Below are 11,791 nucleotides of genomic sequence, written 5' to 3'. Positions count from 1 at the left end.
ACAGTGGTAAGTGTTAATGTGGACAGTTACAGCAAGTTCATCGATAAAGTGGTGTAAAATCTGTTTGGAAAGTTATTTCACAGTAATAGTGAACTTCTGATGAGGAAATTTCGAAGTTGAGTGATACAGGTTTGTTGAAGAGTGGGTAAAATTCTCATTTGATCTAAAAAGTGTGTAGTTGTAGTATGGGCAGTGTGTTTTGTATTAATAGTGATCTTTGAATAGCAGTGCTTTACTATTAACCATTTCAGTTGTGTTTTAACACTGGCAAGTATTTCACCCATAAAACAAAAATTATTACCTTATTTCTATATAAGTATCAGAAGTGTTTGAAATTTACACCGAGCTATAGTAATATCCAAAAGTAAGGTGTAACTTGCGCAGCATCTAAACTTTTACCCTGAATAAATTAAACTTGTACGTGTACGAGCATAAAGAATATTTAAGGAACAATTTTGTATTATAACCTACACTTAAGTTTGTAGTTAAGGTAAAAGCTTTTCAAGACAAGAAATGAACTCACCTTAATAAGATAATTAGATTACATAATTTAATACTTCTTTGCAGCAAATTTTATGCAACATCCTATCGATATTGAAGCAGGTGTTGGAAGAAATAGAATCATTGCAGAGAATCTACAGAGGAATACTAGTGGACCTGGAATGAAACAGAAAAACCAGCCTAATAATTGGGGGAACTTTCGGAAAGGTTTTGGAAAACCTCAAAGACCAAAACCACCACCGTGCATATTCCATATTATTAAATACAGGGTTCATATTTAGTTGTGATCAACGTAAACAGCCTTCTTTCAATTGAAGTTAACGACAATCATGTCACAAAATTACTGTTTCAAGAAAGAACTTGTGGAATTTGAGCAAAGAAAAAGGGTAAAAGGATAACCATAACAAGCTGACATTAACAATCAAGTCAGTGACACTCCTTACCACAAGCTATTCTCATATTTATAAAGGAATGAAGGTTTTGGAACCCACTCACCTGAGGACCAGCACAGCTGACTTTACACGTATCACAATAGAGGACCTGTTGAGGTTTCTGTAATTATACTAAAACTTATAATAGTTTGAATGCATGATTCATCAGTTCGTGGCCCATTACTGTTAGCGATATTTTTGGCCATAATTCTACAACTGATGAGCCTAGGAAATTTATATTTTCCTAAACCCATATACTGAACTAACATTAAAACATTTTAAACAATGAAACTAAGATTAAAGAAAGAGTATAAAATAATTTACGTTAAGAAATAAAAAACAACTAGTTTCTGTTTCTTCACCATCATCAATTCCTTGTCTCTAGGAAAGCATTACACCAGTATGGAAAAAATAAAAAAACTTTATATAATGTATGGTAACATTTAGTGACCAGTGAAAATCATTTGAATTACTGTGACCTTGTATCATTATCTTAACACCTGACATGTATTGCTACAACACAATAGTGTTTAAAGTACAGAGTTGGGTAGTGGGGACAGTACAGATAATACAGTAAAAAAACTTGTATATGAACAGTAATATACTATGAAAATAATAACGTTAATCTAGCAATTAATCCAATTTACCCCCCCCCCCTCCACACACACACACACACACGGGCAATTCACGGAGTGAGCATAAGATTGGTAAATATGACAGTTAAACTAATTAACAGAAACTAATGTGACTTAACAAATGATGTATACTATAGTGACGTGTTGAAAAGAAACGAGATGAAACTAATGGTGATCAACATCTAAAGTTGATCATTTGTAGATAAATATATTTGTTGTGACAAGGTTGTGCTATTTGGTAAAATAAGTAATTCCAAGAAGATTGTTGAATTTATCACAAAAAATTAATATCTGGGGTTCAATATATGGTAGGAAACATCTAATTTGTGAAAATGGGGGTGTTGGTGAGAGTACAAAGTTTGTCCACAAAATATTACAATCCTGTAACAGACCACCTTATCAACCTAACATAATTAATATATATTGCTGTAACTTAAAATAGGTTGAACATGGTATTAAAGTATAAACATAACTTACACTAAGTTGACTGTTTTAGATGGGTAACACCCACAAATTAACAATATATATATATATTACAATCCTGTAACAGACCACCTTATCAACCTAACATAATACTGTATAAAATTAATATATATTGCTGTAACTTAAAATAGGTTGAACATGGTATTAAAGTATAAGCATAACTTACATTAAGTTGACTGTTTTAGATGGGTAACACCCACAAATTAACAATATATATATTACAATGTGTACTAATTATCAATAAATAGATAAAACAAATTGCACCGATTTGAAAAATGTCAGTTCTTAAGCTGTTTCATTTGTTGTTAAACAAATACCAAAATACTTTATTTGATTTATGAATGGTAGATGTATGTTTTAAATATTTCCAGTTGATATTAGTAATAAAAATGTATATTAGTATTAATGTTAATATTGGTTTAGTGTTATACAAATATCTTAATAAATATCCTTTTTTTTTATCATGAGAACTGGTTTTAAGTAATTTTTTTTAGAAGGTGTTCTGAGAGTTTTTGTAACTTTTAAAATATATAAAATATGAACTTAAAATATAAATAACTTTAATAAAGTTTTCAAAAAAACGTTTAACTTCTCCCCAATTTATATGTGAAGAATGTATTTGGTAAATATAAAATTAATATAATTGAAGTTTAGGTAACTATATTGAATTTTGTTGTTTAAGACTTACAAAGAACATGTTGAGGGACAAAAACATAAGAAGAGAGAGGCTTCCTTGAAGGCAAGTAATGTCATACCTCATAGTACTCGAGGAGGTGCTATACTTAGATGCGAGTTGTGCGATGTCACTTGTACAGGAAGTGATGCCTATGCAGCTCATATTCGTGGAGCCAAACATCAAAAGGTACAGTGAAATTGTTGTAATTACTGTCGTTTATAATGCAAGAACAACAACATAAAGATATAAATGTTTAAAAACTATCAATTTTGTGTCGTTGTATCAAAACTCTAAACTTGATTAATCCAATCGTGGTTGTATTTAGAGTTTTTACTCAAGGTGTTTAAACATTTTACATTAAATGACCTCAGATGTAAGTCTGTAATTTTTTTTCCATTAAAGTAAAGGTTTAACTTTTGTTATTTTTGGGGGGAGGCTGTCATAGAAATTTGGATTTCAGAGCTGGGTTTGAACTTGTGTGACTTCACAGAATATACCCATGCTTTAAGCTGTGTGTGCATTATAAGAGTGACTGTCAAGTAGTCAGTTTTTTAGTGTGGGTGTTTTAGTGGTGCTACTTATCAACTGTATTCCCTCTTGGTCAGTTGTTCAAAATTAGGGACAGCAGCAGATACTCATAAATATAAATTCAAATACAGAAATATATTTGGATTCCAAAAAAAATTAATTTTTAGGCATAAGTTAATTCTTTTTAATTATCAAGTTGTTCTCTTTTTTTTTGTTTTGTTGATAAGGTGGTTAAAAGATTTTAGTAGAGTCATATGTATGTACCGTTAGAGTTGAAAAGATGTATACTAGCTGGTTTATTTTCAAAAGTTATAATAACACATTAATAAGTGTACATTTTCCTTCAGTAAGTGCCAAGACAATCCTTAAGATTTAGTATATAAAAGTGTTTTTTTCTGCAGGTTTTTGCTGTCATGAATAATTTTTTCAGGCTACTTCCCCAAACCTATAAAAATTAACCGTGGAATATTTTTCTCAGGTGGTTAAGCTACATACAAGATTGGGCAAACCAATTCCATCCACAGAACCCGTTGCAGCATCCACTACTGTGGATACAAAAACTGGAGGCAATAACACTGTTGAAATGAAAACAGTATGTGAAGTTAGTGAGGCAATACCTTCTAAGAAAGTTACAGAATCTCCTAAAACAAATTTTGCAGGTAAGAAATAGTAGAACATATCACTTAGAGAGTAGGTTTAGCTAGAATGGCTTTTATTAGTGACATTTCAACCATTTTTTTACTGGTTGTATTAAATCCACCACCTCTGACTGTACATTAATAAAAATGAAATGTCTGAAACACTTCAAATACATATGTTTGATATCCAAAGAACATTTTAAAATAGTTTTTTATTATCATACGAACAAATTATTATATGAACAAATTGAAATACTAAAATTTACAATCCATGTAAAGAAGGAAGAAAATGATTCCAGTTTTAAAATGATATATTTATGATTTTATTAAATTTAGTAATTTGGAAGTATAAAAGAAATGTGTAGAAAATTGAATCTTAGCTGGTTTTTTTACATCAACTTAAAAATCCATAGTTTTGAAACTATTTGAGTTAAAAAATAAGGAACAAATTTCATACATTGACATGTTATATCCATTGTGCTGATAGTAAAATTGGTTTGGATTTTTAACTATTTTATCTTAATAAAACATCACAATAATAACATTAGTAAATGATATGTGGTTACAAGTCAAATAGCATCTTTCAAAACTATGTGTCTTCATTTTATCCCTGTAAAAAACTTTAAATTCTGAATCTAGTTGTTAAGCTATGTGGATAAAATGTAATTATCTCCTTACAACTTAATCATCTTCTTTGTAATATTTAGAGTTTAAGTTTTTGTAAATGTTACAACAGGAAATATCTAATTAACCAAATTCTATGTATATAAACTTTTGTGAGAGTTTATTACTGCCAGAAGAGTGTGGTTGAAAGTGATTTTCTCTTGGTTAAAATTTACTGGTAAGTCGTTGGCAGTAGGAGGGTATACATGAATTCAAAATTTGTAATAACAGAACTGAAATATTCACACAGAAGAGTCTGTGTGTCTGTCAGGTGTAAGTTAAAAAAAAAATATCAAAAATAATTTCTTTATATATGAAATGTAGAAAACTAATATCCAAGTAATACATTCCTAAAATTTATAGAACTCTTAAAAACATAATTTGGTATTAAGGTATTTTTACATCATGTTATGTTATAACTTCAATTGTTAAAATAATTTATAAGTCATTAAAGTCTGCTTAAGAAATTGGTCTGGCATGTAGGAGATCTATATAGGCATATATCACCCAAAATTGAACAAAATAAAGTATTTAGGCCCATCTTTAAATATTCCAGATTACATAACACTTATATGCATACCATTACTGCCATTAATTACTACAACAAGTGGTAATTAACAGATCCTCCAGAAGCCACCAAAGTTTATTGGGGCATGAGGATGATTTAAGAAGAATTAAAGAGGTCTATAACAATGATGTAGTTTTTTTTCTTTTGTGTATTTAAAGATAGCTTCAAAGTCCTGTATGCAAGATGTTTTAGTTTTTTATAAGCAGTGTTTGAAAGTTAATAAGACATACTAGACATTTCAGCTCTTTTTTTTATCAACAGTTTCAGATGTCAAGACTGACACCCTTAAGTTAGATGAAAAGACAGATACTCAATTAATTGGTAAGTTAAAAAGAAGTAACGGAATATGTTTGAATGTTGGTTATCATGAGTGGTTATATGTGGCTTAAACTAACTGACAAATGGTAGTTAGATAATTAACCATGGTAATAAGTTTTCTTTTGTATGTTTCTAAAAGATGAGAGTAATGAAATTCCGTTGTTGTTTATTTCTTTCTCTTTTAAATAATCTAAGATGATACTAACTAAAAGATTTTCATATTTCTTTAAAAACTGTACAGATGTTAAACGTTTGATAAAATTTAGTTACCACATATTTAATATTCTTAAATGATAACAGAGGGCCTTAAACAGTTGTTGAACAGAGGGCCTTAAACAGTTGTTGAACAGAGGGCCTTAAACAGTTGTTAAAAGTCTTTAATTTCAGATCTAGAAGGTTTGTTTAAAAGCCTTAAAATTTAAGGCATGTCTGTTAAAGTGTAAAGTTAAAATTTTGTTTTCATTGTTTTAGTATTTTCAGTGTGTATAAGTTGTTTCCTTTAGAAAGGTTGTTTAAGAAACCCCATAATTGTAGATCCAGAAGCTGTTTCTGTAAAGTTAAAATTTTGTTTTCATTGTTTTAGTATTTTAAGTGCTAAGTTTGCCAGCTTACAACAATTAACAAAGTTAATTTTCTTTGTAAAGCAGCTGTTTCCTGTAATCTCTAGTTAGTCCATTTTAGGTTATGACACGGTCTTTGTTAACAATAATAATATTGTAAAAATTTTGCTTTAGACTTTTGGCATATAGCTGATACAATAAAAAATCTCTAAGTGAATATTTCAGTAATATTTTCAGTTTTGTGTTGGATTAATTTGAAATCTTTGATAGTTGAATGATTGAGTACTTATTTTCTGTTTGGTGATCTGGCACTTGTAAAGAGCTTCAGCCAGTGCAAGTTATTCCATCTTTTACAGATTGTTGCTGATTGACTAGCTTTTGGTTTGAATGCTTCTGTTTTTACTGATTTAACATCATTTCAGATATCATTTTTTATACGTGCAGTAAAACTTTATTATTCAGCATCCTCCGGGCCTGGGGAGTGCTGGATAGGTTAAAAATTCTGGTCGCAAGAGCATTTCCCATATAATTTTTTACAGGAAAGTTTTGACATCTTGTTAATGTTCTAAATGACAGTATTTCTACATCATCTATAACAATAAGTGTTTCAAAAAATTTAAACTGTATAAAAATATTTACAGTATTTTAAATGTGAATCACAGTATAGGTGGCTAACAACTAAAGCTAAATATGTAAACAAAGCTACAACAGTGCTTCTAAGCTACAATGAGTACTTGTGTTTGGAGTTATTGAAATTTGTGTTTACAAGAGCTTTCCAGATATGAAGATGCATAACAAAGTTTTTACTATATTTTGACACTACTTGCCCCACCCCAAATAACTGTTACATTAATTTTGTGACTAAATTGTTTTGTGAAATATGTTCTAAAGTTCATGGTCAACTAAAAGAATTAAATAACTTTTAAAGATAATTTGATTAAGCAGTGTTTACTAACCAATATTTTGAAATAAAGCAACTGCTGAAAGAACCATATAAAGATCACTTTTATAAAATAGTAAATCACTACCTGCTCGGCTATCTCAATTTTATGGCCAGCTGAACAAATAAAATACATTTATTCCAACAAAGTTTTGATAAGATCTTCGTGAACTCGATCTTCTAGATAATTTGTGTTGCTGAAAAATACAAATTATTCATTAGTGGATTGATTCCATTTTTTCTCACCGACTTCTAATTTTGAGACAGAAAGTTTCACCCGATCTCTCTCACCCCCCAGTTTTATATGAACTTTTGGGGGGCTTTCTCACCCCCCAGTTTTATATGAACTTTTGGAGGCTTTCTCACCCTCCAGTTTTATATGAACTTTTGGGGGCTTTCTCACCCCCCAGTTTTATATGAACTTTTGGGGGCACGTATATATCAAGAATGAGCTCTAGCTATCTAATTTTCTCAACTGTGTGAGCTTCTGAAAACAAAAATAAGATGGTGTTTTCCCTTAGGATGTCACTTATCAATTCTTATGTGTGAAGCACTTTTTATCCAGTGATCATAAAACAGTCTACCCAAGTGAGGATTCCTTGTTAAAAACAGGAAGAATGAAACTAGAAAAGGGAACAAAAATCAGGGTAAATTGGAAAGGGGCAAGGAAAATTGTGTCCCCTTCCTTTCTCAAAATGTGTACAGATCATTGTGCTTGGCCATACCAATTTTGATATATGTTAACATTATCATTGTCATTTGCCCTGTACTATTTTGTGTTTTATGGTATGTTAGATCACATGTTCTTTTGTAAGTATTCAACTTAAACTACAACGTAGAAAGTTTTTATCCTAATTTTGGTTATGCTAAAATAATACATGCCAGAAAAGTAATCTTTTTCACACCAGGCGCTTGGAAGCTCATAAAGAAGCTCAAATTTGTTAATAAATAATGCCAGAAAGTGGTAGATCATGAATAATGCATAAAATTGAAGTTAACAAAGCTAGCTATTCTAAAATAACTGAGAGGGGAATTTTTTATCGAGGCATACCTACATCTGTATTTGTTGAAAATAGTAAGTTGTAGAGCCAACATATATATAAAAAAAAACTGTTAACAGGGCATATATCTGCTTTGTCTCAGAAATTTAAGTTTTCGGAATGATACAGAATTCATTTTCTAAAACCATTATGACCATGTGTTTAATGACACATCTTACTGGAAAAATAGTTTTCAAAAGATAAATAAATGAAAGGAATTAACTGTAGTGAGTGAGTGCAGTTCTATGATTTTTTTTTAATGTTTGTAAAAAAATATATTTTACTAATTATTGTTTGCAACATACAAATGTAAGTCAGTATACATTTTTTAACGAGAACACTTTAGTTTTAAACTGAATATTTTAAAGTCAGCATCTGGTAGGTGAGGTAATATGGTTAAGAATATATCAACATACCAAGGTGGTTTTGAGTTGTATTATATCCAGCTAGAATGATGAAAATATCTATTTAACATAAAAAAAGGTTGACAGTAAAAAAATATTTTAGAATTTTCTTTATGTTATTACAAATGTTATGTTCTTTATGTTATTATTGTTTTAATCTTAGTGCTTTACCTGGCATTGAGTGGACATGATCGTAATGTTTTGTGGTTTGTCCTTATTTTATAACTTATTTTCTAGGTCAAGATTATATCGAAGAGATAAAAAATGATGAAGGTAAAGTTGTAACTTTCCAGTGTAAGTTGTGTGAGTGTCGTTTCAATGACCCTAATGCCAAAGAAATTCACTTGAAAGGAAAAAGACATCGTTTGCGATACAAGGTAAAATATTTTGGAACTATAAAAGAAGTCATTAGTTTTAAGATTTCGGAAAGTTTCCAGTAAATAACATTGAAACTTTGCAAGAGGTTTTCACCATAGCATTGCAAACACAGCACGTGACTTACATAAATTTCTGAAGGATTTTCTACAGTAACACTATTTTGAACTATAAAAGAAGTCATTAGTTTGAGATTTCAGAAAGTTTCCAGTAAATAACATTGAAACTTTGCAAGAGGTTTTCACCATAGCATTGCAAGCACAGCACGTGACTTACACAAATTTCTGAAGGATTTTCTACAGTAACACTTTGGTTTATTCATTTCTCATATAAATGTTATCGAGAATAAAAAGATTGTGGAATAATCTTTAAAAGTACCATTGCCAAGATTTGAAGGTCCCTTACATTACTCTTTATCACTATTGTTGTCTAGTCTTAAAGGGTTCATAACAGTAGTTTATCAATATTGTCTTAGAGTTTCTTAAAGTACTGTTTATTAGTAGCGTCGTCAAGACTTAACGAGTTCTTTACAATACCTTTTATCAGCATCATTCCTTACAATGCTGATTGTTGTTACTGTCTTCAAGATATTCACTTGTGTCTGTAACATTAATGTTTTTGACATTTCAGGAATATTCATAACTAGTATTTTTGTAACTTGTAAGGATTTTTTTTTTTTGTAATGTTGTAAAGATCTCATAAAGAATCTTTACTAAACTTTTCTTGAATGACTTCCTGATGGTATCTTGGTACTGTAAACATTATGTTAAAGGTTTTCATGTTAGAATTTTACAATAACAAGCAACTGGTTTCTCTTTTTTATTCCAGAAAAAAGTTGATCCTGAACTTGTTGTTGATTTTAAACAAAACCTTCGGCAAAAGAAGGCTCATGAAGAGAAACTGAGAAGACAGCAGATAAGAGAAGAATTATTTAGGCATTATGAAGAAGAACGCTGGCGAGGAGAAATGAGGCTAGTTTTTAAATACATAAAAAATTAATTGAAACTGTTATTAATAACAAAGCAAGTGAATCAAGACACACAGAGAGTAAGGTTATAGTGACATCGGTTAATTAACATTTTTCTTTTTTTAGAAATTCCTTGATGAGATTGTATAACCATCTGGCATATATTACTTGAAGATGTTTTCCAGTAGATTTAGCTCGAAGAATTGATAATCCAACATTAATTAACATATTGTATATTTCAAACGAGAAAAAATTCCAACTTTAATAACACACAGTTCTGAGGAGCCTCAACTGTAAACACTGCATTTATTTTCACTCGCATTGTAAAAATGTGATTGAAAATATTCTAGGCATAAGGTTACAGACATTAACATTTGAGACTTGATGTGTCAATTATAATAAATTTTGATATGAAACTTTAATTTACAAGTTTGAGGATGTTTAATTATGAGAACTTGTCACAAGAGAGAAAGATTACAAAATTGATTGATTTTTCTTAAATAATAAGTAAAATTACTTTTACTAACATAACTTTGCTTGAAAATAGCTAGAGCTAGCAGCTATCAATGATTGTATGCAAGAGGTTGTAATTATCTATGTGAGTGTCGAGTAAATGAAGTGGTAATTTTTATACTGACAACATATCAGTTTCGTGGAGCTCCTGTAGGTGTCAACAAAGAATCCTAGTGTGAAGGTTACCACACTTAAGGTCCTTAAATTGGGGAGTTTTTCATTATTTATTTTGACATTCTATTCATTTGTAATGATGTTTTTGTGTTAAAGTCATATCTTGTTGAAAGCTACAGGAATCTTCTTCTATGGCAAGATATCAAGTAAGTTTAGTTAGGTTTAGTAAGTAGGGTTAGCAACAACGAGCTGACTGGATAACACTGATGTTTTTTGTTGAATACATTAAATTTATCATATTCAAATAACACACACAAATAAAGTAAGGTAATATTTATTGAAAAGCTAAATTAAATAAATGATCTCAACCAAGAATACTACTTGGAAAAAATCATGATAAAATGGACAAGAGAGGTAATGGTGAAACCATTTTGATAGGTGAGGTCACTGATAAATCTTGTCCAATTTTTACTGGATTTTTTATCATTTATATCCAGGAGTGGCGATAGGGTTAATCATCAAAATAAATATGTTGATGAGTTTATCAAACAAGTTGATTGTATATAAATATAAATTTCTGATCAGTAGCAAAAAAAAAAGTATTTTTAATATCTATTTTAAAACAGTGTCATACAAAAAAAATATTGGAAATTTTACAACCTAAAAAATAAAATTATATAAGCATAAAATCAAATTGTATGAGTTTTTTTAAGCATATGCAATATAGTAAATAGATAGTTATTGTAAGTTTTATGCACTTTGATTGAGTATTTGCACTGTGAGAAAGAAAATATTGAGATATCAGTGACATCCATCAAAGGACTAAGCTGACACATTCTTATTTTAATGTGGAAGAATTGATTAATATGCTAAATAAACATAACTGTGAAAATTTTACAGACTTATGGAAGAGGAAGAAAGGCTTAGACGAAGGTTTGAAGAAGAATTGAAATGTTTTGACTGGCAGAGAAGATTACACTTGGATCTTCAATCCTCTCTTCCTCCACCACCTCTTCCACCAAGATCACTTCTGGGTGGACTTCCTGCTTCCTCTATGATCTCTACAGTGGTGAGTTTACTAATATCTGTTCAGGCTTTTAATTGTCTTTTTCTGTAGATAAAAAGGTATGGTGTAATTTCACTTCTGTGTTCTGCACCCTTTTGAATAATTATCAAAGTTGTAATTTCTAGTAAGTTTCAATAGTTTTTAATTAGAAATTATAACACCACTTTGTGTGTTGTTTTGATCAGAGGTCAAAGCTAAAGTCACTCAAGGCAAGATTAGATTGTAAAGCTAAAAAAAACTGCTATTCTACAGGGCATGTCTCAAGGAAACTTGTATGTGTATGTGAACCCTTTTGAGATGGGTCATGGGTGAAAGGCTGTGTCATCTTGTTTGTTGACTCGCATTCAAAATTTTATTGAACTACTATTTCA

The 11,791-nt window shown here is 30.1% G+C and overlaps 2 protein-coding genes across 2 annotated transcripts in view; both read left to right on the top strand.

The window, feature by feature from the left end:
- LOC111087614 (zinc finger RNA-binding protein-like) overlaps positions 1 to 2,921 on the top strand; it is a 19,705-nt gene extending 16,784 nt beyond the window's left edge. Inside the window, exon 4 of the mRNA XM_022394874.1 lies at positions 2,733 to 2,921. Coding sequence (XP_022250582.1) covers positions 2,733 to 2,921 — 189 coding nt within the window. The remainder of the gene's footprint in view (positions 1 to 2,732) is intronic.
- The window catches only part of LOC106466793 (zinc finger RNA-binding protein-like), a 22,916-nt gene continuing 13,840 nt past the window's right edge, over positions 2,716 to 11,791 (top strand). The window contains exons 1-6 of the mRNA XM_022394873.1: positions 2,716 to 2,912; positions 3,733 to 3,913; positions 5,385 to 5,444; positions 8,623 to 8,762; positions 9,589 to 9,731; positions 11,255 to 11,423. Coding sequence (XP_022250581.1) covers positions 3,838 to 3,913; positions 5,385 to 5,444; positions 8,623 to 8,762; positions 9,589 to 9,731; positions 11,255 to 11,423 — 588 coding nt within the window. The 5' untranslated portion in view covers positions 2,716 to 2,912; positions 3,733 to 3,837. The remainder of the gene's footprint in view (positions 2,913 to 3,732; positions 3,914 to 5,384; positions 5,445 to 8,622; positions 8,763 to 9,588; positions 9,732 to 11,254; positions 11,424 to 11,791) is intronic.

Source organism: Limulus polyphemus, unplaced genomic scaffold (assembly GCF_000517525.1).
Source record: "Limulus polyphemus unplaced genomic scaffold, Limulus_polyphemus-2.1.2 Scaffold2382, whole genome shotgun sequence".
Classification (NCBI taxonomy): domain Eukaryota; kingdom Metazoa; phylum Arthropoda; class Merostomata; order Xiphosura; family Limulidae; genus Limulus; species Limulus polyphemus.
This window is presented reverse-complemented; position numbering and strand designations above follow the sequence as displayed.